The following is a 23,532-nucleotide window of genomic DNA, read 5'->3' as shown; positions in this document are numbered from 1 at the left end:
TTTCTCTCTAAATAAAGCATCTCAAAGCATTTGTTATGAATCCAGGCTGAGCATGTTTTACTCTGTGTCTAACATCAGGGCTCACTTCAGAAGAGCTCACACAAAACAACTTGCTATGACATTTATAAAATGGGCTAATCAATTTGAAGTCAAACCACATTTCTTGCTACACCAACTATCTCCTGGTAACAAAGCCTATAATCATTTATTAAAACCCCAATCTACCATGCTCTGCACATGGCATAGAACAATCAAGCAGAGTGGCCTGCAGAAAGCAAAGAAGCCTTTTTCCACCACCGCCGCTTCCACGACTGCTCCAACACCTCCCGACAGCTCGGAGCGGTGTTTTCCTATTAAGCATCGCTGAGGCCAGCAGCCCAGGGTGCCCGAGCCTCCCCTGAGGGAGGACCGCTGTGGCAAATTACCAGGAGCCAGATGGCAAACTGCAGCGTGCACCGAACTGCAAAGTCTGCAGCCTTTTGATTTTGTCGTGCTGCAGATGTGCCAGCTGCCACGCGAGGGGCTGCAGCAGGCAGGTGAGTCCTGGCCTCGGGGGGAGCATCCCCAGGCAACCCCAGCAGTACGCAGGCAGGAGGAGATGTCTCTCTCAGCACATTCAGCCCTGGCCTCTCCTGCCTCGAGCAGGAGGGAGGCAGATCTCCAGAGTGCACACCTCGGTGCCTTTTGCTCTGACACAGCAGCAAAAGCTCATCTGTCACAGGCACATCAGCACCTGCAGGTTCCCTTTGCTCCCCAAGGTGAGCTTTGAGCTGGTTAGAAAGGTGCAAGCAACAGCAGGTTGTTATGAACCACTCAGGCCAATGCCGTTAGACCTAAGAAAAGTTGGCAGTTTTGTTTCAAAACAGGTTTCAATTTTAAAACCCAGCCAATAATAATAATAATAAAAAAACCACCATTATCTGCCCTCTCTTGCAACTTGCTCCTTGAATCCTCTCCCTTTTGACCTTCTCACAGCCTTCATTGCAGAACTGCATCCCCCCGGAAGTAAAGAAAAACAAGGGGGAAAAAAAAAAGGCCAGGCTTAAATCTGAAGAAAATCATGTTGACTTGTCCCACACCTGTCATCTGCTGAAGTGGCTTTTCTGGAGCACTGCACTCTATCTTTGGCTGATAGGCAGTGCCGTCTGGCTTCCTCCTCCCTTCTTTCCTCTTCAGCAGCAAGGCAAGAATATAAAAATACACACAGAAATTCTGTAAACCATTCACCATGCTGCATATGTGCCTTCAAAGGCAGAGCATGTGATCACGCTGCTGTAACTCACCTTTAGCTCACCTACCCATCTCCGCAGCTTTACTGTACCGTGTCAAATTAGCTTCAGAGGGTAAGGATCAAGTCCTCTTACTTGTACAAGGATGTATTTGCACGTTTTAGAGAGCAAGAACAATAACTGATCCCTTCTCCCTAGTTGTGCCTCTCCTCTCTCTCTCTCGCTGCTCCCGAGCCGTGTATTTCCAGGGACAGGTCTGAGCAGCAGCTGCACGCAGCCTTCCAGCAGGACCTGCTGCTGGAGGCTCCGCAGCTCCCAGGGCTTCAGCAAGCCCCACGCAGACCGTGCCCCAAACTGCTCCCGGTGAGAGGATGAGTCCACGTCCCCGGGGAGAGCCCACGGACCCGGTTCGCTGAATTCCCCCTCCTCACCTCTGTGCAGTCTGCATGGGTTCCCCATCTCCGCGTTCATCCTCTGCGGACAGCACCTGGGAGGCCTGGAAGAGAAAGAAAATTCAGACACTGTATAAAGCAACACACACAGCTAACCAGGCCTGACAGGCTCTGCTGGGTCATCAAGTTCTGCGTGCAGCATGGTTTTTCTTTTTCCTTTTCTTCCAGAAATGGCTAAGTATCTATCCTGAACTTGTCAGCTTTTTGCCTCCACTACTCCTTTTGGTAAGGAGCCTAGCAGCGCTCTCAGCGATGCCTGCAGTATGTTTTACTGCCCAGTTGTATTTCTGGACAGCCCGTGTCCATCCGTTCTCACACCAACCTCGTCCTTCACGTTCACAGTCTCTGCCTGTTCCCAGCACCTATCCCGATGGTGGCAGCGATCACAGCCCTTGCCCAGCTCCATTTGTGCTGAGCCCAACAACCCAGGGCTCTGGGTGTCTTCAAGCACTCCAGCAGCCCTCACCCACCCCGCGTTAAGATCCTTTTGCCGGAGTTTGGATGACCTGATCAACTGGTACAGCTGCTGGGTGACCACGAGAAGCACTTCTCTGAGATTCCTACAGATAAAATCTGTTGCATTTTTCTCGGCGGGGTAATCAGCTGTCCTATCAAAGAGAGGGAACAAATTAACCTGCACAATCTGCAGCTGGTAAATCCACGTGCATTTTACCCCATTTTTCATTTACCTCTATGACTCCACTTATTCTCTCCTTTAAAATTTGTTCAAAAGCCTTGTGCGTTGCCAAGGTCAGGCTAACATGTCAGTCATCGCCCGGCTCCCTTTCTTCTTCCTCAGTGTACACATTACACTTGCCATTCTCTAATCAGATGGAATTACAATGGTTTATTAGCAGTCCTTGCTGGCAGGCCCGCGATTTCTCATGCCATTTCTCCAAGAAATCCAAGGGGTTTTTCTCCCTCCTCCTCTCAGGGCTGGGTTTCAGCTTCGATCAGCTCTGGTACTAGATGGCTGCTGCGCTTCCCCAGCAAGCCCCAGCTCAGAGCCTCTTGCCAGATTTCCCTGAAGTGACTCCAGCCCCAAAATATTCTGTTTCATCTAAACTGTTTTTTATTTCTTCACAGCCTAACACATCATTAACATAAAATACCACACCTCCTCCTTTACTTCTTGTTGTTGTCGTTGAACCGCTCATATCTGAAGAACCACAAACCCTGCTCACAAACCCTGCCACAATTTCATCTTTCCCAGTGCACAGGTTTTAAGGTATGGCACTAATTCAGGTCACCGGATTCTCATTCTCCAGAACTGGGTTGTTTTCCTCCGAATCTTTTAAGAGGCCACGAGTCCCCTGACCTTGTTTGAAAGGCTACGGAGGAATTTACGCCAGCAGCACTGAGGTTCGTCAGGGCAGGTTCACGGGCTAGGAGACGTCTCGACCACGATGACCGCTCGGGTCGCCCACTGCCGTGGTGGAAGGTCGCTGCCCACTGCAGGTGAGGGGTTTCAGCCATCACGAGGCATGAGGCTTCTTCAAGGGCAGCTGTGAGCCCGCAGGGATGGTTTCTAGCCTCGGCACAGCCCCAGACCTCCCACTGTCCCCACCGCCAAAGCAGCCCCTGGCGGCACTGGGACCCAGCCACGCAGCACATCGGGGACAGTGCTGCCCCGTGCCTGTCCTTTGTCACCGCCGCTGGAATTGTATTTGATAGAGGAGAAAAAATGGAGGCAAGGCACAGGCAAACATCAAACATATCGATCCTGCAAGTAAATCACCTGCGCTGGCCTCAGCATGCGACTGCGCAGAGAGGCGAAAGGAGAAGGGAGCGACCTCTCAAGCCAGGAGCGATAAGGCAGATGAAAGGTATTTAGAAATCCTTTTCTCTCCAGTAAATAGAAGACTGGCAATTTTTTTCCCGGGGTTGAAATTTTCAAGCTTGCTCCTCCCCTTGGTTTTTCACCTTAAAACTATCAGGAAGACTAAATCTCCGCACACTTAGAGCTCCTTGGGAGAGCTCTTGTGGTCAGGACGAGTACATTACAAGTTCCCACTCAGCACCACTAAAACCACTTTCTCCCCAAGAATTAATTAAGCATTAGCATTACACGGATAAGAAGAGAGAAAAAAAAAAAAAAAAAACACCCAGATTTCTCAATACTAATTAAAAGTTCATGCCCCTCCCAGTTGCTGTAGCTTCCCAAGGGTTTTAGCGTGCACAGCCACAGATCTGCAGCCACCCCAATCTTCCGGAGTACCAAGGCTTCCATTTCCACAGAAAAAGACAGGGAGGGGAAAAAAAATAAAAAGCAGTTTGCCTTAAGAACCCTTCAGATCGTTTGTAACCATCCAAAAGAAATGAAAAAGGCACAAGCCTGCTTCTTTCCTCTGCAGGTCACCTCTAAGGCTGGTTTAAATCTGTATCCGCTAAGCCCAGCCAAAGCACTGTCACAAAAAGTCACTTCTCAGCACAGGCTGCTCTGCACTTTTTCTGCAACCAGAAAATGCAGACATGACGTTTTTCTTAAGTGTTCAATATTACAAGACAGAATATAAATATCACAAAACAAGTTAAGTATCTTCCTAACACCAGGGTAAATGATCAAATACACTCGAAAACAGGAACAACAGAGCCGAGGCTTCAGTCATAGAGAAGATAAAGTTATACAATGATCCGGGAGTGAAGTCATTATGAAAAACGAGGGTTGGAAAAGGCTGACAAACCTAAAATACAGCAGTAATAAATACTTCATCTGACTAGCAATCTGTTTAAACTTAGCAGTGACAGAAAGCTGCCTTCCGCTCCAGCGAGAGAGCCCTGACAGAGACAGAGGCTGACACCTAGCGTCTAGCAGACCCAACAAGCGGGCACGGACAGAAGGTGCCCAGGCACGGGAGCAAGGACAGCGAGCGCTGCTGTCGCGACAGATCGCCCCGGGCAGGCAGAACACGTGTGCAAGCACGCCCAGCCCGTCACGGCTGCGACCAGAGGGAAAAGAGCAGCCGCAGGAGCGAAGCGCTCACCAACAGGGAGGCAAAAAGGAAAGGCTGCGGCGCGAGGCAAACAGCCACGTTTCTGCCTGGGGAGGAAAACACAGAGCTCCTCGCACGGCCACAGGTTTCTAAGCTGGTTTGCCAGAGCGTTGTCTCAGTGCCCTGACGTCCTGCCAGGCTACACCCCTCCGAGAAGGAAGTGTCAGCTGGAAGTCTTTATCTCGGTGGTGCAGTGATGGACAGCTGCCAGGCTGCATGATGCCCCCACCACTTCTGAGCCGGGAAATCAGCCCGCAGGCTTTTCCTCTCCCTTTCACAGCAAGCTGGGAGGCTGGGGGAGGCAGCCCCGAAATTTAAGAGGAACGCTTATCAGCAGCGCCTGCTTTGCAGAAGGGGCCGAATCCTAAAATGGAGGGAGGAACACGACTGCTGAACCGCTGCTCATCAGAGCTCTTACCTGGCAGTAGCTCGTGGTCGGTTCGTCATCGGAAGTGGAGTTCTTCTCTTCTTCCATATTGTGCCCTGGACTCTCTGCCTCCCTCCTCTTCGAAGGGAGGAGCCAGGTGATGCTCTCGCACTCCTTCTGCATGTCTGGGTCTCCATCTTCGGTATCATCAGCGACCCCATTCTCTCTACTTATCTGCTCTCCCTTCCCTAGCTCATTTAGGCTCAAGGAAGAAGAACTGGGCACGACTGGGTTACCAAACTCCTTCTTATGCAACAGCTGCCTCTGAGCCTGCTTCAGGCTCTTCTGGTACACCTCCAGCTGACACAAGATGACCTTGGTGTACTGGTTGGGGTCCACCCCTTTGGGGCAGAAGGGGATGCCCCAGTAATAGTGCACTGTGTCTCTCGCCTCCTCCTGCTTGTGCTTGTCCTCCGCCACATCTGGCATGCAAACCTCGGGGGAACTGTCAGGCCCCTCGTTCTGCTCCGTGGAAGCACAGGCTCCGGCAGCGTGCCTGGGCTGTGGGGTGTGTTTGGGACCCGTCCCTCCACCGCTCCTCCTGGGGCTGCTACCCTCCTCCACGGCCCAGCTCTTCCAGAGGGTGCCCGAGCTCCCAGCACTGGCCTCTCCTGCAGAATGGCCAGCGCAGGGCAGGGGCTGCTCTTTTGGCTCGTGGCCTGCTGCTTTGGAAGAGCCGGAGGGGCTTGCGAACAGTCTCCGAGGTGTGAGTCGCCAGGAGCCTGAACTCACCCTGCCAAAGGTGGGACTGAGGGAGACGAGGTCCTCTCCCAGGGTGCTGGGCAACACGTTACTGGAATCACTTTGAGGTGGCGAGGAAGGCTTTTCACTTGACCTTGTCAGAGGCTGGCTCTTCCCCGGAGACACGATTATGCTGGATACTAGTGAGCTTTCAACGATTTCCTGGCTTAACCTCCTCAACACTACGAGGGGGCTCCGGGCGACATCCATCTGTCCGTTCCCATCAGCTCTGGTGCTCTGCGAGTGGGAGCTGCACTCGGAGCGAGGGGTGTCGGGGCGAAGCGCCAGGCCTCCCAGGATCTCACACCCCTCCTGCTCAGCGGGGCGGCTTTGGCCTTGTGCGCCCAGCGCTTCTTCAGATAGCTGTGGGGTTGCATCAGAGGACTCTGAGGGCTGACAGCTCTGAAAGACAAGAGGTTGATTCTCCGAGAGGTGCGTCCCCATCAGCAGGGCATAGCAAGGACGTTCCCAACACACGGGCTGTCAGCTGGGCTGCAGAAACCCGGACACTGCCCCCCCACAGCACAACCCCACGCCCCAAAACGGGGGATAGATGAGGTTGGACTTCATGTGCCGCTCACTAGGACTGGTACAAATCAACTACCCTGTGGCTGCTCTGCTTCCAGCTCATGCTGGAGCGGCTAGACCTCCAGGAAAGCCTTCTTTTGTGCAGCGTGGCAAAGCAAGCGCAGAAAGCGACGCTGCTGAAGAACCCTAGTAATAAGCCTCTTCACAGAAGCACACTTACGTTTAGGCTCTCAGCGATGGCCTTCCTCAAGAGTTCCTCCTCTTCCTCTTCTTGACAGTTCACTTGTCTGGCTTCTTGCTCACTCATTTTCAGGGCCAGCGCAAACTGTTCCTCTTCAGTCATCTCTACAGCAGGAGAAAAGGGTAATGTCAAGCCAGAGCTGCAGGTGGATGCAAGCACCCCGCGTTTACCCAGCTTCTTGGGAGAGGTGCCCAAGGAGGCCCAGCTCCCCGGGAACAATGCCGAGCACCTACACCTCAGCCCTCCTGAAGAGGCATCACCGACACCAGAGGCGTCAACACTAAATGAAAAGAGTAACCCCGGTCAGCAACATCAGTCGGGGTTCCTACAGCAGCCCAAACTCTGACTCCTTGGGTTCATTAACAGGACATCTTATCGCCACTCCAGGGCTACAGAACGCACGCTCAAGGACAGAGGAAAAAGATTTCCAAACCGTGCCCATGTTCTGTAGGATAGACTCAGGAGCAAGGCAGGACAGGGAGCAGGCCGGCTCTAACACACTCCGTTTCGAGCCGAGCAGCACGTCTCGCTGCCTTCTGACACGAAGCTACCTGCGGTACCACAGGAGACCTCACCACGAACAGGGGAGCTACACGTTGTTCACCCCGAGCCGCAGGTGGAGAGCTCCGTGGAGGACAGCGTTACCGGCTCGGCGGCATTATGCAGGCTCTTTCACATGCATCCATCCCCCTTCTGCTCACATCACTGGGCCACTGCATCACTAAGGCAGTCATGCATGGGAAACAGGTTTCCTACACTTGTAACTGTTATTCCAGCAAAAAATCTCCCTGAAATATTCCTCCTTCAGAGCACACGAGAACCCGAAACGGGCTCTTCAGAAGCCAGGCGGTTAGTTACTGGGGAAAACACGTATTTACTTCGATTCAACCCAACGCTTTCACTGCGCTTAAAATACACAATGCCTGCAGAACAGAGTGCAGCTTGCACAACAACTCAACAGCACTCTCAGGAGCTGAAAAATACATCTCCACGCTCGCAACAAACTGACAGATTTCCTTCAAAGCCCGTCTCCCCCCTTCAGGCAGAATCCTGCCCGCGCCATCTCATGCGTGAAGCGAACGGCTCGGCTCTCCGACAGCCCGGGAGAGCTCCGCAAACTAGGGACTCGAGCAGGAAGGCCGCCCAAGCACAAAACATGCCTCTGCAGCCGCTTTCAGGCCAGAGGTTTCCCTGGCTAAAGACGCATTCAGAAGTTACGGGCACCCATTTTCCAAGCCGTCCTCTCCCCACCAGCTGCCACCGAACCGCGGCAGCGCAGCCTCCCTCGCAGGAGCTGGCACGGCGCTGGTCGTGGCACGGCGGCACCGAGGTATCCCCGCAGCAGCACGCTCCTCTCTGCCTTTCCCCCAGCTCCCTGCTCGTGTCAGGTTGGTTTTTCCCCCACCCGAGCAGGATTTGAAGCGTTTTTTGGCTGCTCTGGTTACCAGCCATCGGATTCCCTCATGTGTCCTACTAAATCAGCGCTTGGGCTTAGATAGGTTCCCTTTAAAAATAATTTTCTTTAAAAATTAAGAGAGGAGTTGAAGCGAAGGCTGACTACAGCGCACGCAGGGCTCGTGGGGATCTTTTGTCCTTGGACAAAGTCACTCTGTAACGTTACAGCCAGCAGGGACCAGGGAAATAACCGCACCCTTTAATGGCAAGCACGCCGCAGCCCAGGGGCTGCAGGAGGCTCCCGTCCCCAGAGCAGCATTTCCCCGACATCAAACACCTCCCGAGCACCCAGCACCTGCCTCATTTGCTTCCCTGCCCCTCACGGCAATCGGGCCAGATCCTGCACATTTTGACATGTGCAAGAAAACCGGTGCACGTGACCGGTCCCCGCACCACAAGCCTTCCCACGTGCTGAAATTAAACGGGGGCCTGAGCGCTCACCAGCCCGGGCTATCAACATCCACGAAGCTTCGTATAAAGAAACATTTTTTTGGCGAGTTACTACCGTACATTTTGTTTTCCTCTCCCTCCCTGGCACAGCAATTTCCCCTCTGGGGACAGGGAATGTGCCAGACAAATGCTGCCTCTGGCAAAGAAACCGGCGACAAACAAAATGCACTTGATTCACGTTCCAATCGAGTAGGTGCTCTGGAGACGGGGCCATCTCGCCTTTAATCCCACCTGGCGCTTCGGTGGCCGCGCGAGCCGTGGCAGGGAGCTGACCTGCTCCTGCTTGAGGGGCCGGAGACGACTCCGCACGCCACGTCCCGTCCTTCCCCGGCACCGTGTGCGGGCAGAGTCACGTTTTTCCAGACCCGACGTGGATTACGGGGGCCATAACCCACGCCGAGCAGAAATTGGGAGCGCTGGGGCCAGCGGCGCCGCGGGAGGAGGCCTCGGGGAGCCCCGCTCCCAGGAGGGAGGGAGGGTCGGGGTGGGGTGGGGGGGAAGCTGTTTTTAAGACAACTGCAGCCCTAAACAAATTAAACCATTTCAGAGCCTTTTTAAATGCTAATACGGCAATTTGCTAAGCGATTTATGTTCCATTTTGACATTTGCGAAGTGAATTAGATGCAAAACCCCACTAGTCGTAGTTCTAACACTTACTAATAAGAGATTTACTCAAAAATAATGGAAATGCAGGATCGCAGCACTTCCACACACCCAAAGTGCAATTACAGGAAAAACATGCAAACGCGCCTTAGAGCGCCGACATCCGCAGAAGGAGAGGGAGGGAGACTTCTCGGGGCTTTTGTATTCCCATTTATCCCGTCAGGACGAAACGTCACAGACACATTTAGTTATGGCTTTAGGATAAAATGAATAAAACCACAACAAAGCCAAAAATGGGAGGAGACGCTTTATAAGCAGAGCCTGCAAGTATCGGAGATTTTCCAGTTTCGAGGAGGAAGAATTCGCTCTCCCCAGAAGCGCCGAATCGTTACAAAAGACCGATTTGCCTCGCCACTCGAGGAATTTATTCAATGACACCGAGAAAAAATAAATAAATTACTATTTCAAATCTTAATTTGCCTAAAAGCAAACACCGAAGGTCTAATTATAGCTTCCAAGGAACGAGAGGACGGGCCCGCCACCTGACGAAGACGCGGCCGCTCTCTAGCAGCGCCGCCTGGCACCCGGACACACCGCCAGCCTCCCGCGGCCAGGCTGGAGCTCGCCGAGCCCTGACCCAGGACGGGAGGAATCATTACGAGGAATTTCGGTGCCCATAAATGCAGCCCGTGCCTTGCACCAGCCTCAGAGAGGCAATGAGGACACCCAGCCTCAGCAGCTGGGTGATCTCGGCACCGTGTGCTTGGTCACGGCACCTTTCGGGGGGTGGAGGTGGGTGTGCTGTTTTTTTCCTTCTTTCTCCTCGAAGAAACAAAGGAACAAACTCATCCCTGCTTCCCCCATCTCAGCCAGGACACGCTCGGTGGATTTCAGCTCCCACCACGAGCCAGGCTGCTCCGTGCTATGGCCTTAGGCCTCTATTAAAAACAAGTTAATTCACACGAGCCCTCTGAGGGCTGACGAGCCCAACTGCTGCTGCTCGTGGAGCTGCTCCATTTTGTTCGGTGATTGCTTTGGGTTTTGCCGCAGACGGCTCCTATCCTATTTTAAGACGTTCTGAATTTAACCTGCCGGGTGGCCCGCTGCCTCCCGGAGCACAGGAACGGGAGAGGTGATCCGCTGGGGCAGGGCATCAGCCCACCCAGCCCGGCAGCGGCAGCCCACGGAGCCGTACGGAGCGCCATCCGGGGTCTCTTCTGCCTCTATATCCACAGCAACTCCGCGAGGGATGTGAGCGGGAACGTCCCAGCCCGTTCAATTTCGCAGCTGTTTTTCGAGCCGTTGTCCACGAATGCCTCTGACCCCTCATTAAAGCTGTTGGTGCTGCCCCCTCCCCAGCCTTCCGTGCCAAGCAGTTCCAGGAGCTGGCTACACGCTGCGCCAAGCATTGCTCACCTTCGCCTTTTTAAGCCCATCTCCTGCTACTTCCATCGAGTGCACCCTGGCTGCAGGGGGTGGTGAACAACAGCTCGGTGTTCACCTTCTGCACTGCCCTCCTGGTTGCGGCTTTGAGCCTCTCCCTCTCCTCGGGGAGGGCCCCAGGCTTTGCAGTCTGTCCCCATACGGCAGCCGCTCCGTCCCCACGATGATCTGAGCTGCCCTGCCCCACATGTCCCCTGACTCCACCGCGTCCTTGGGACGCAGGGAGCAGAACCGCACGCAGCGCTGCCCGTGCAGGTGCACCAACACTTCAGGTAACAGCAAAATGATGTACAGCAAAGCCCTCGGGCTTTGCACCCCTCCGTATGATGCCCAGCATGGCTGGCTTCGCTTTCTGCCCTCTCCGACCTCTCTGATTTCAGAGATCTGCCGGCTCTGACCCCGAGATCCTTCCCGAGCTGTGACCGCCGGGTCAGGGCGGCGCGATGTTTCAGGGACAGGCAGCAGCAGGGGGCCCGAACGGGACAGCACCTAGCGAGTGGCGGGGCTTTTGGATCGGGGTCATACCAGAACCAATCTTGGAACCTGGTGAGGCACAGACAGCCTTGCACACTTATTCTGGAACCGCTCCGGGCTGCGTGCACGCCACCTGGGGAGCAGAGGAGTGACAGCCTGCCTGCTCGGGAAGGCAGATTTTACCCCCCGAGAAGGGACTTCTCCGAGCTGTGCGTCCCAAGCCTCATCACAGCCTTTCTGCGGGGGAAATAATCTCTAACACAAATAGCAGAAGCTGCTCAGCACCCGTCTACTTCCCCAGCCCCACGATCGAGACCTACGTGCAATTTTCCTTTTAGCAGCAGACTTCGTTCTATCCAGCTGCTGTTTTGTTCTTTTCGTTTGCAATCCGCTCTCTTCCTTTGACTCCTGCTGTAATGGAAAAAAATACAGTGAGTGCATACAGTACGTAAGAAATACTACAGCTCCCCCCCCCTCCGCTACTCTGCCACTAACACTGGTTCAAGAACAAGCCTCTATTTGTGTGAAATTTGAATTTCAAACATAATTCAAGCACATTCTGTAACTATTAAAAGCTGTGCGATAAGCATAACGAGCAGAAAGAGTTACAGACTGACATAAACAGAAGTAGGAGAGACAATAGACTTCATGCCAGTCACTACCAAGCACTGCACCTGCTGCCCATGATTTGAGAGAGAATTTGTTTGGCCTTGCTAAAACATTGGTATTTGTAAGCACTCAAACAGAAAAATAAAACCTTTTGGTAACTCCCCATCTCGTACCTGTGAGCCAGGGCTGTCTCCTGCCATACGGCCTCTAGCACTCTGCCCAAACGATTTCAGGTGGCCGAGGCTAGGATTTGAGCCATTTCGGGGGACCCAGGCTAGCTCATCCAGAGGGCAGGAGAGCCAGCTGCATTTATTCCTGGTGCTATTCTGTCACTGCACCGCCCTGGGTACTGCCACAATTGTTTCGTTTTTGAAGCTTGGATACTTCAGAAATGTGCAGCCGAGTGGCCTCCAGGAGCATCACCCAGAAGAAAACCTCAGCTCGTGCTGCTTTAAGCACGCTGACTGCAACGCGGATGGTCACAGGCTTAATTGGCACACATTTATGCAAACTGCTGTCCTAACGGCTTAAGTGAGGGCGTACACATTACCGAAGGCTGGCCCTGGACCCCTTCCAGTCTGTCTCTATAAATCAGGTAGGATTAGAATCAAACCCAGTGTTTCCAGCAGAGACACCCACGCCTGGCCACGAAGGGGCTTTGCACGACTCCGTCCGCGGCTGCGCCGTGCTCGGGGTCTTGCTGCCCACGAGACCCACAGCGAATTGGTGCCGTCCTCCTGCCCCACACCACCCTCAGCCCCTCTGTGCAGGAGGGGTCTTCATGGCGGGGCAGTACTTCACTGCAAAGGGATGCTCTGCTTGCTGTTAAACGTCAGCCCTTTCTTCCGGCCGCTGCCCGTGTTTGTTAACCTGCGGAGTCCTCTGGACTGAACCTCAGTGCCGAGATCTGCCCAAATGTCTCCAGCTTTAGCACTACCTGCAGATGTTATTAATGTATATCCACCACTTGCTCCCTCTTACAGATCATTAATGAGGGTGTTAAAACACACACAGACCTAGTATTGATCCTCGTGGCCTCAGCTTTACATCTCCCCAGAATAAGCCTCTCTCGTGCTCATCACCAGCCTTGGCTGACAGTCTTTTAGCAGGACTTCAATCCAGGAACGTTACTATCTAGACCAAATTGAATTATTTATCCATGTAAGATTTTGCAAGACGTGCTATTAAGTGGTTTCCCGAAACCCTGATACATCACAGCTCTTCCATCCCCTAGTACCTGTTCACTCCTCACCTCCACTGACTTAAGAGCCAGCTCCCGACGAGGCTGCAGCCATCTCGCCAGTCCCCACGGCCTCGTGCTCACGGTAAGGGCAGTTTCCTTTCACTGACTCCTTCCCATCCCCAACCATCCTGGTTTTGGTTCCCCGTGTCCAAGATCTTCCCCAGGTCTCCAAAAGGCTGCCTCGCAGATGGATTGTCTCCTGCTAGAAGATGGACGCCACCCGCTTCTGAGCCTGCCTAGCTCCACCTCCGCAGCTGAAATCCTCCCTCTCCCTGGGTCCAGGCACGCCGCCCTTCTCCACGGATTTCCCAAAGCTCTCCCAGGCCCGTTGCCCACCCCTTGCCCACCTGCGAGTTGCCCTGCGTGGGTCTGCAGTGGCAGCTCCTGCACTGCCCCCATGGGCGGCTCGCGCCTGGGGAGGTGGGAGCGCGCTGCGGGATCACAGCAGGGCCACGCCAGAAGCACGCCCTGGAGGAGGTTAAGCAAAAACTCTCCCGCTCTCCCCAAAGCGCAGGCTAATGGTGCTAAACCTATTCCGCTTAAGAGAGGGGCAATTTAATCCTAGCAGGCTCTGCGAATCCCCGGCTCTTCTCTCTAGGCATCAATCTTCCCTCATCACTCCTGCACTTGCCGGAAGGTCAACCTGACACTCTCATCTGCAGCTCTCTTCCAGGGCACCGGCGTGATTTACGAGCACACCAAACTCGCCACGGCTGCCTGCGCCTGGGCTGTGCACACACACGCGGGTGCACAACGCGCGCTGCGGGGCGGCACAGGGCTCGAGCACCCCTGGGGTAGCGGCGTGCCCCGGTGTCTGCAGCCCCCAGCACCCGCCTCTGCTCCTCGCGCCGGGTCCTGAGCAAACCTCGGCGTTTGCAGCAGCAGCAGGAGCAGAATTATGGCAGGCCACGTGCCGTACGAGCCTCATACATTTGAGGAAGATGTTTAAATTGCTTAGCGGCGTTCTGCTGAACAACCACGGCGCGGAGAACTGCTGAAGCAAATCCAATTAATCCTGATGGGCCAAAACACACACGCACATCTCAATTCCAAGAATTCTTAAACCTTCTTTAGTTTTAAAACCAGAAAAATAAAACGTACCTTTTAATTAGGATTTATGGCTGTTTGTACCTCTGCTGGGAGACAGCCCCACGGGCCCCCGAGTGCTCTGCATAAATGCAGGCGTGGATGGGAGGAACAGAAGGGGCCAAGAAGACTCAGGGAAGACAACCGGGCTTGCTCCTTCTGACCCAACCTTTTAATGCTCATCTGTCTACAAGGATAATAGGAACTCAGGGGGCCACTCAACCAACTGCCTTTCTAATAAGATCGCTAGTCCAAAAATAATCTTAATCAATTAAAATATTCCCAAACTGCCACCGATACTCTTAGTTACAAGGTCATCTCCAACACACAACTTCCAGGGGAAACTAATTATTATAGCTGAGGCGAGGCGGGACCCGCGCACCTCTGCCTGGATAGGGGCGCTCCTCCTTTGCCGTCAATTTTAAGCGTAATGGCCAGAAGGAACCCGAATTCTTTTTCTGTGCATCATGCTCTGCTGTCTAATTTACGACGCTCTCTTCTGAGCGGTTTCACTGTCAGCACTGTGCGTGCATCAAGAAAAAAATGGGTTTCCAAAGTTCCCCACGCACCCAGTGGAAGGCAGCCACTATTCTCCCTTGGTTTTTAACCCGCTTGGTTTCGACAGACACCAGGAAATCAAATTCTCGTTTTTAAAATGCTTTTGCACATACTTAAGAGAACCTGGCTCTGCCAGCAGAAACAGATCGAGCTCCGCTCGCTTCTCACGGCCCGTAAATGGAAGCCAGTAGCCAGCCTCCCACATCCTGCTCCCTTGAATCCACATCTTAAACCACAGAAGTCAGATTCAGGGAAGGAAAGGCTACAGAAGAATGTCTTGATAGCTAGCTGTGCAGACTGCAGAGTCAAAAGGTCTGGTTAATTTTGCTGCTCAACAGCAGTTGGGACCATCTAACAATAGGGCACAGCCAAACACCACACGTCCTGCATGGGAAATACGCAGATGAAAACCAGACTAATTTATTTTTAAAAGCTAATTAGATGTTGGAAGTGCCACATTTGGTTCTAGCCAAGGCTGCTGCTGAAATTAATATCACACCCTACTTTATTAGTCTCTGACTTCGGAATCTGTTTCTGCTCTGCTCTCTCTTTCAGCTCATTAGAACAAACCTGCTGGAAGCGGAGCCTGGAACAACAAGACCCAGCCGGGCTCCTGCCAGATGTGCAGGTTCTGACACACCGGGGGAGGCCAAAGCAGAATAAAGGGCCTTCACCGGGCCACGAGGAGGCTGGATTCAGACCCGCTGCCACTTCCACGGAGCGAGCACAGCGGCGTGGAGAAGCCTCCCCAGGAGCACTCACGCCGTGCTCTCCTCCGGCACCTGGAAGCACGGAGCCGAGCGCTGCAGGGTGCTCCCACACCGTTCTGCTTCACTCAGAAGATGTTGGAGGTGTAAGGTGGGCGCCTCCATCCCAGCCGTGATGCTCCCAGCAACGTCTTTTCCACAGCAAGGTGTCCCCCAGGCCGTGCTTGTCCTGGGGCAAACTGCACAGAGCCGGCAGAACAGGGCAGGGTTTGACCAGGCAGTCTGGCCAGTACCAAACACTCTTCTCCCTCTCCCTCTCTCTCCTGCATCGTCTGATCCAGGACACCGACAAACACGGCTATTCTCCCAGACCCTGAACATCTCCCGGCAGGAATACTCAGCCAAAGGGATGTTCCATGCCCACGGAAGGCAGGCCCTGGGCGCCGTGCAGAAGATGGCACTGTCACCCCCACGTCCCGTCACGTTCCCCGAGGGACGGGGGAGCTGGTGAGTGGAAGACCTGGCAGAAGGAGCCCGTGAGACTTCATGCCAACGGTACAAGAGGAAGCAGGTACTCCCACAGCTCTCCGAGGATGTACCCAGAAGAAATGGGTTAAACTGCCTCTGTGTGAGTCTTCTGCAAGGTCAGCAGGTCAGCAGCATTTTAGGAGCCTCTGCACTGAAGCCTGCAGATCCGTCAGCTAAATTAGCGCAGCTCCTGGGCCCTGGCTATGCCCTATGCTGTCCTTGAGCAGGCCTCCCGCTGCTTTTCTTCAGAAAATCCTGGGGGGTCAAAGGGTCTTTATCAACAACCCAATCCAAGCCAGACGTTCACGAGACGGAGCAGGACTCGCTGTGCCTGACGGGAGCTGTGGGGCAGTACTGGAATACGTGCGCTCAAGTGTGTGACTACCCATCTTCTGTCGTGGGCAACCAATTCCCCGCAGGATTTAACCAGTCAGGGGAGACGGGAACCACTTTGATCGTCCGTCGTGTCTGTGTTTTCAGAGAAGCAGGCAGCATAAAGGAGGTCGTCTCCTCCTGCTTCCACAAAGCCGTAGCCTGTTCTTAATTTGTCTAACACCCCTCCCACACCAAACGAAGGGTTCCCCGAACCCAGGATTATATGTAACAGAGATCAGAAAGCCCCAAGTCCAGAAAAATTCCTTCTGATGCAGCTCTGCAGATGCCAGCATAGACATGAGCAAAGAAAGAGAATTTGGCAAAATAACATGGATGAGCTCGATAATCCAGCATGACTGAAAAATTCCTGGGAGAGGCAGTCTGCCAAAGATCATCAAAAGTGAGAAGCTGGAGGCTTTCCAGGTGCAGCTGCTACAAGATCTGCTGGTCTGGAAGCAGAACTAGGGACTTGTTCTATAGATACCTGCCAAGAGACTGCCAAGGAAGAAAGCCATTGAATCAATGATGCCCAAATTGTCCTTGTAGCTTTTGATTCATAAGGAACCATGTCCTAACAGATGCAAGATTAATTGAGAATGTATTGTTCTCTAAAATTGCTATTGATCTGAGCTTCCCACACCTCTTCTTGAGCACATAACAAGGTCTTACCAGAGCAAGAACAACAGTTACAAGGTTCGAAATTGAAATTCAGCTTGAAGTACGCTGAAGAGCTGCGACAGTTTCAGAAGCCAGACAGGGCTTTTTTTTTTTTTTTTGAGATTCCATGCAAATCAAATTCTTGGGTGGTTTTGCAGAAAACAGCACCACAAGAGACTGTGGCACTGGATCTGGAAGCCGATGATTCACAGAAAGCAGGAGACCGAACTGAATAAATCCACTCATTCAACCGACTGAACTGTTGTCACTTAAACAGAACCTAATTGGCTCTTTAACGGCCTCTCTGAGCATATCCCTTTCTGTAATATGACCGATTATGCCATCCAAATTTATTGTTTATAGACAAACTTACAGAACAGCCAGGGAGCCTAACCTTTTTATAGATGTGTTTTAAGAGACGTTTGTTTCCTCTTTCTCAGATACACGCACATTGAGATGAATAATTGTAGGCAATAACAGGTCCTGATCTTTTATGTACTGCAGCATCTCTTATAGCTGCTGATTTCTTTTTTTTTTCTCTCCTTATAGGTTTCACAATAAAGGCCAGTGATGCAGCAGACATCTGAAGTTAACTTAGCATATTGCAGAGCTAAGGGTTTAACCCCAGTGAACTATTACTGCCATATGTTCCATTTCTTTCAGGGAATTTCCCAATGGAGAAGAACTCAGACAATGTGAAGAAAAAAACATCCAATATCGTTTGCCCTACAGCTTTTTACTGTTTATTTCTAGTGCTTTTCCCCTCCTCACATGATAATCGCCTTATTGTAGAGACTCATGCTCCAGATGCGGGAGCGAAAAGAACTTGATTTAAGATCTGCAGCTTGAGAGTGAACTGAAATGCTTTTGAAAATGGTGGAATTACAAAAAGCAGCTTAGGATCCCAAATCACCGGCAAGACAGAGCAAAGCCTCAACAGTCACATATAAAGAAAAAGATTCTAATAATTTCTTCTTGTGTACCCCAAGCTGAGGACATATTTTCAGGGCTCTGGGTTTCTCCCAGAGGGGTGTTCTTGCACCTATCCCCAGCACCAGTGTAACAGGCACCAAGGTTTCACTGTTTTAGGGCACGGCTGGCGTTCATGCGATGACGTGAGGGATCAACGAGCGAGCTTTGTGTCGCAGCCAGGCACACCCGCTCACCGTGCACCTTGACACCCCGTGGCAGTGGGTTAAAAACTCCGACTTGTGTAATTCGGGATCGGTTTACCAGACACCAGCTGTGTCAGAGCTACTCGCAAGCCTGCGTTCTGAATCATTTCCTTATCTATTTGCACATAACGCAGAATCATGTTGCTCTGGCTTAGCTGGAAATCAATCAAATAAAAATTATGAAAAAAGATTTGTAAAGGGATTGAGGAAAGGTTACTTTTAAATTACGTTTCAAATTCAGTTCTGAGAGGATTTGGTTATCAAATCCCAGACTCATAACTCACCCTCACCAAGCGCACCGTTCATGTCCTACTCAAAAGGGATTGGATTCCCCTCACGTGGAAGGGAAGGGGCAGCACAACAGACCCGTGCGAGGCCTGACCCCAGCACAGCGGCGTGCTCGGGCACTCTCGCGGGCCAGCAGGGCCCAGCGCAGGCCCCGGGCTCCGCAGGCTGGGCACTGACCTCTCCGTCGCTGTCAGATATAACGATAAACGCGTCCACAAAACTGCGCTTCTTCCTGGCGTTGGCCGGGCCCCTCTTCTCTTCCTCCTCTTCCTCCCCATCCTGACCTCGAGAGTCAGGGCCCTCCGCGGGCTTCCTCCTCCTCGGCATCCTTCACCCTGAAACAAGAGAGAAAGATTAGAAGCCATTTGTTTCCTTCTGATTTAGATTTCCCCTAATAGCCAGCCCTTGCTTCTTTTTTTTTTGTTTTTCTATTTTTAGGCAAAATACCCCAGGCATTAGAACCTTGTTACAACGCGCGGTAGATTTAGCGGTACTGGGAGCCACACGCACTTGTCACCGCTCATCTCGTTAGGAATACTTTATTAGAGCTGATTGCTAAAAGGGGTTTCAGGGGAACGGCAACGCAGACGAGAGCCACTCTGAGTGCCCTTGCTCCGAAGCGAGGAGGCTTTCCTCTTAGCTTCCCCTGCTGAAGCTCCTCAGCAAACTGCTCCAAAGCAATGCTTCGCAGCGGGTCTCCCTCCCCAGATCCCCACCCCGACCTTCCCCACCCCTTCCCCGTCCTGGTGCAGAACAAACAGGGCTCCGGCCCTGAATCAAGCCGAGATTTGCATGCCAGAACAAGGAGCCGCAGCAGCGCAACCGTTTGTCAGCTTTTACACCGAATAAAGCACGGGGGAGAGGCAGGTCCCTCGGAGGATGCTATTTCGCTGTCAGAGCAGCAGCCCCGGGGAACCAGAGCGCTATGGGGAGGGAGAACGCAGGCGGTGGCAGGAGGTAGGCTGGAAACGAGACAAGGGGTTTATCTCGCAGCCTGGGCTTTTCAACGAGCATCAGGCTCCGGAAGCGCTCTGCACAGCCGTGCCTGTGCCACCCGCTTAAAGGAGGCACTTGACAAGCAGGGAGGAACCCGCTGAGCGTCATTAGCGCAAACCTGAGTGCTCGAGGAGCGGCACAATCGAGGGCAGGTGCCCACACAATGCCAGGCAGTGCTTCAGCGACTCCTCTCCCTGCCAGCCCGCAGCCTGCTGGAGAGGGGAGCTGGCTGCTCCGATCAAAAGGGACGCAGACAAGAGGAGCGGGCTGAGATCCCGGCGGATGGCAGCAGCGGGGCGGCACACAAAGTTAAAGCACCCTTTTCTTTGCCTTCGACGTCTGCCGTTGGGTTTGGCAGGTAACGTGATGACGACGTTCAGCGCTTCCTGAACCGCGCTCTGCAAGAGCCCAAAGCCCCGCGCTGAGCCCCGGGCTGAGCACCAGGCTCAGCACCAGCAGCTCTGCCCGAGCTCGAACGAACGGAACGGCCGCAGAGCGGTTTCGCCGAGTCGGCCGGTTCCCAGCCCAGTGTCCTTCCCGGGATCGTTCTGCCTTCCTTGGCCATCACTGAAATAGCTCAGATGTGCTGCTCAGAGCTAAAATAAGAGCAAGACGAGGCGCAACAAAAGACCCTGCATTACCCAGCACAGAGCCAAACCCTTTTCTGTAACACCGCGAGCTGCAGACAGCGCTGCGTGTAGGATCCCCAGTAAACACGGAGTCCAAAACCCACATTAGCACCGAGAACAGCCGCGCACTCCTCCAGCTACTGCCAGAGGCAGCAAGATGAGAGCAAGGGGAGCACAGGCGCTGCCCCTGTGTTTTCTGCAGCCTGCCACAGCTCCCTTAACCTCTCTGTCTCCCTTTCTCGGCAAATCCAAGCACACACATGCGTAGAGACAAAAGATGATTGTCCTGGTGAGCAAGGACTGGCACCGAAGGCTTGCTGAGCCCTCTGAAGACAGAGCCTCGTACAAATCGCACACGCAGCTCCAGAAGCGAGGGCGACCATCGCTGCAGCCCAGAAACATTTGTGTTTACGAAGGGGAAATAAAAACAAGCGCTGCTCTTTAGAAAAGCATCGGCTCCTGCAAAACAAAGCTGTTTTGCTCCAGCTGAGCTGAACTTTGGCTTTTGTCGGAAAACCCTTATTATACTTTCTCCAATTTTTACTTTATCTTTTGCTCCACATAGTTTCTTGGCCCCCTGCCCGGAGAGATGAACCAAGCTTCCCACCCAGCTGCTGAGAACTGCCCCCAGGACGGGAGCCCACCTGGGTGGAGAGCGCTCCTTGATCGGCAGAGAGACACGTACGCAGGCAGGCTTCTCTGGCACCACGTCTGGTGCCCAGTACGTGAGCCTAGGCAGGGTCACTATCTGGGGAGAGAAAGCCCGTAAACCACTTAAACAAAAGCAAACAGCGACAAGCAACTGCCACGTTTTTATTATTATTGTTTTTTTTTAAAATCCACTCTGGCATCACAGCTCCCCTCCATGCGATAGATCTTCTGCCTGCTGCACCGTGCTAAATAAGAGATCACTGAGAAATATCAGCTGGAGTTATGATGAGTCACCTACCTCCAACATTTAAAGAAGAGAAGGAAAAAAAACTGTAAGAGATGTAACCACACAACTCCCACAAGGCTTCTGAAAATGAAGGGACTCGTGGCAAAAAGAGTCTCTGTAAACGTAACTAAGGGAACAAGACAAGTAAGAGATCACTTGTAGCTGTGCTAGTCTGAGTAGGAGAGCGGTAACAGCTTTTATTAGACGAGCTGATACAGAAGGGAACAAGCCTCGGAGCACACCCCTTCCCCAGGTAAGGGAGCCAGGCGCACGAGCTGTGTTTTGCTTTTAGCGCTCTGCCCAAGTCCCTGTGCTGGGGATGTCTGCTCTCAGGTTCAGCGAACAAGGCCAGCCTGCACTACCTAAGCCTACCTTTGCAGTTCGGCTCGTGGACTCATTTTCCATTTTTTCTCTTTTTACAACTCTGAATTGGAGAGAATTTCTTTGTAAACGCTCTGACAGCAAAGGTGACCTCCCGACAAGGGCCTCGCACACGCCGCGCTTCTCCAGGCACATTTTTAGGGATATCCTTGAAGATCCCCAACTTGTGATTATTTGTCATTTTCCCTCTCATCTATCATTTTGATGAATCAGAAAGCAATTACCGACAGAATAATTCTAAATCTTGACACTGCAGCTACAGACCTGCCAAGCTGTGACAGCTTGAAAAATGCTTGAAAACGAAGCCAGAAATGAATGACTCTCATCCCCGGATGAGTTTTCCGAGCCGCTCGAGACGCAGGCTGTCGCTTTGTAAACAACCCCCCCGCCTCGCGGGGAAGAGGCACGATGCTCGCAGGCAGCAACGGCCCCGCTCGCACGGGTCAGCGCCGCACGGCGCCCTGCTGCCGCCAGCCCCAGCCCCTCCGCTCGCCCCCCGCCGCGCAGGGAGCGGCTGACGGCCAGGGCACGGCGGTCTGCAGCCCCCCGGGGGGGGGGGGGGGGGGGGGTACGGGGGTCGTTTACGGGATTTATCCGTTGATTATGGGATTCGTCTGTTCGCAGAAGCGGGCTCTTCGTGGAGGGAACGCGGGGAAGGCCAAGGCTGACCGCTGCCAAGCTCTGTGGGAGATGCTGACCGCTCGGCTGCACAAAGAGAGCCCACACCAGCCCCGTGGGCAGCAGCACCCTTCCCACGGGGAGCCGGGGGGGTGCAGAACCCTCCCCACAGGGCCCAGGCACCCCACAGCCCCCCCCCCCCCCCCCAGCCCACGGGAGCCATCGCAGGGCCCTCGGGCACAGCGGGCGCTGCAGGGCCGCGGGTGGGGCCGTGGGGAGCTGGGTGGGGGCTGCCCAAAAAGGACCCCCCCCCCCCCCCGGGAGGAATTGGAGGGCGGGTGGGCATGGGGTGGGTTATAGGCAAATAAACCGGGGGAAGGGGAGAGCGCGGGGGGCAGCCCCGGGGATGGGATGGAGGCAGCCCGAGGGGGGTCGGGGGGCAGGAGCAGCGCTGCAGGGCCCGGGGGGGGCGGCACCGGGACCCCTCCTGGGGGGAACGCGCTGGGGCACGGCCCCGTGGGCACCCCGCGGGACCGCGGCCTGGCCGCGGGGCAGCCCCGGGTCCGCACCGGCCCCTCGTCGGGGCACGGCCGCGCACCGGGCCCGGACACCCCCGGCCCCACCCCCCCCGCCCTTTTCCCCCCTCCCCCCCGGCCGGGCCGGCCCCGCTCAGCGGGTCTCTTACCCGCACTCACGTTGGCGGCGGAGGCCTCATTGCCCTCAACCAAGATGGCGGCGGCGGCTTCGCGTCACGTGGCGGGGAGGGGAGGTGAGGCGAGGCGGGCGGCGCCATGTCGCGTGAGGGCGGCGGCGTCGGGGCTGGCGTCGGGGGGCTGAGGGGAACGGGCTGCAGGGGACACAAGGGACCGAGAGGACCGCGGGGACGACGGGCAGCCGCCGCTCGGTGTCCCTCAGGGGCAGCCGGGGCGCCGCACGGCTTCTTGTGACTGCTTTTAATAGGAAATAAACATCGGGGCGCGGCGTGACTTCTATTCCGCGCTGCCCGCCCCTCCGCAGGACGCTTTCAGCGCCGCTCCCGCTCCTCATCCCCCCGCCCGCACCGCTCCGACGGCGCCGCTCAGCCCCCGCGGGGCCAACACCGGCCCGCCTCCGCCCGCTGCCCACAACCAACATGGCCGCCACGGCCTCCCTCCGCCAGCACGTGACGGCGCAGGAAGCCGCCTCCTCCCCCTCCCCAGCGCCGTTGCTAGGCGCGCGGAGATCTCGCGAGAGTTGCTGTGGCGGCGGCGGCCAAGATGGCGGACGGGGCGGGTAGCAACGGGGACGCCGCGGCGCTGCCGGTGGGCAGGGAGGCAGGTGAGGGGAACCGGGGGCGGCGGGGGGAAGCGGGACGGGGCCGGGGCTCGGCCGCGAGCGGGCTGACGGCGGTCGTGTGCCGGCAGTGGAGCGGCTGATCCGGGAGAACGGACACATCTTCACCGAGGCGCAGTGCAAGGTGTGCAGCGCGCTGCTCATCTCCGAGTCCCAGCGGCTGGCGCACTACCAGGTGAGCCGCGGCACCGGGCGGGGCAGTACCGGGCCGTACCGAGCCGTGCAGGGCAGTACCGGGCCGTACCGAGCCGTGCAGGGCAGTACCGGGCCGTACCGAGCCGTGCAGGGCAGTACCGGGCCGTACCGGGCCGTGCCCCGCTGTACCGGGCCGTACCGGGCCGTGCCCCGCTGTACCGGGCCGTGCCCCGCTGTACCGG

The 23,532-nt window shown here is 54.7% G+C and overlaps 2 protein-coding genes across 5 annotated transcripts in view; one reads left to right on the top strand and one right to left on the bottom strand.

Moving 5' to 3' along the window:
• The window catches only part of UIMC1 (ubiquitin interaction motif containing 1), a 37,317-nt gene extending 14,654 nt beyond the window's left edge, over positions 1-22,663 (bottom strand). For 2 of the 4 annotated variants that reach the window (XM_035338471.1, XM_035338474.1), the window contains exons 1-6: positions 22,509-22,663; positions 18,440-18,597; positions 11,357-11,447; positions 6,591-6,715; positions 5,093-6,244; positions 1,661-1,725 (exon numbers count right to left, since the gene is read on the bottom strand). In XM_035338471.1, the coding sequence (XP_035194362.1) occupies positions 1,661-1,725; positions 5,093-6,244; positions 6,591-6,715; positions 11,357-11,447; positions 18,440-18,589 (1,583 nt within the window). In that variant the 5' untranslated portion in view covers positions 18,590-18,597; positions 22,509-22,663. Of the gene's footprint in view, positions 1-1,660; positions 1,726-5,092; positions 6,245-6,590; positions 6,716-11,356; positions 11,448-18,439; positions 18,598-21,469; positions 21,605-22,508 lie in introns of those variants that run through there. The other 2 variants (XM_035338473.1, XM_035338472.1) reach the window with 2 other exon arrangements.
• Positions 22,664-22,987: 324 nt separating this feature from the next.
• Positions 22,988-23,532, top strand: part of ZNF346 (zinc finger protein 346) — an 8,127-nt gene continuing 7,582 nt past the window's right edge. Inside the window, 2 exon segments of the mRNA XM_035338514.1 lie at positions 22,988-23,140; positions 23,227-23,330. Of these exon segments, the coding sequence (XP_035194405.1) occupies positions 23,080-23,140; positions 23,227-23,330 (165 nt within the window). The 5' untranslated portion in view covers positions 22,988-23,079.

The sequence above is a fragment of the Oxyura jamaicensis genome, chromosome 13 (assembly GCF_011077185.1).
Source record: "Oxyura jamaicensis isolate SHBP4307 breed ruddy duck chromosome 13, BPBGC_Ojam_1.0, whole genome shotgun sequence".
Classification (NCBI taxonomy): Eukaryota; Metazoa; Chordata; class Aves; order Anseriformes; family Anatidae; genus Oxyura; species Oxyura jamaicensis.
Note: the sequence above shows the minus strand (reverse complement) of the source record. Positions and strands in the feature narration are given on the sequence as shown.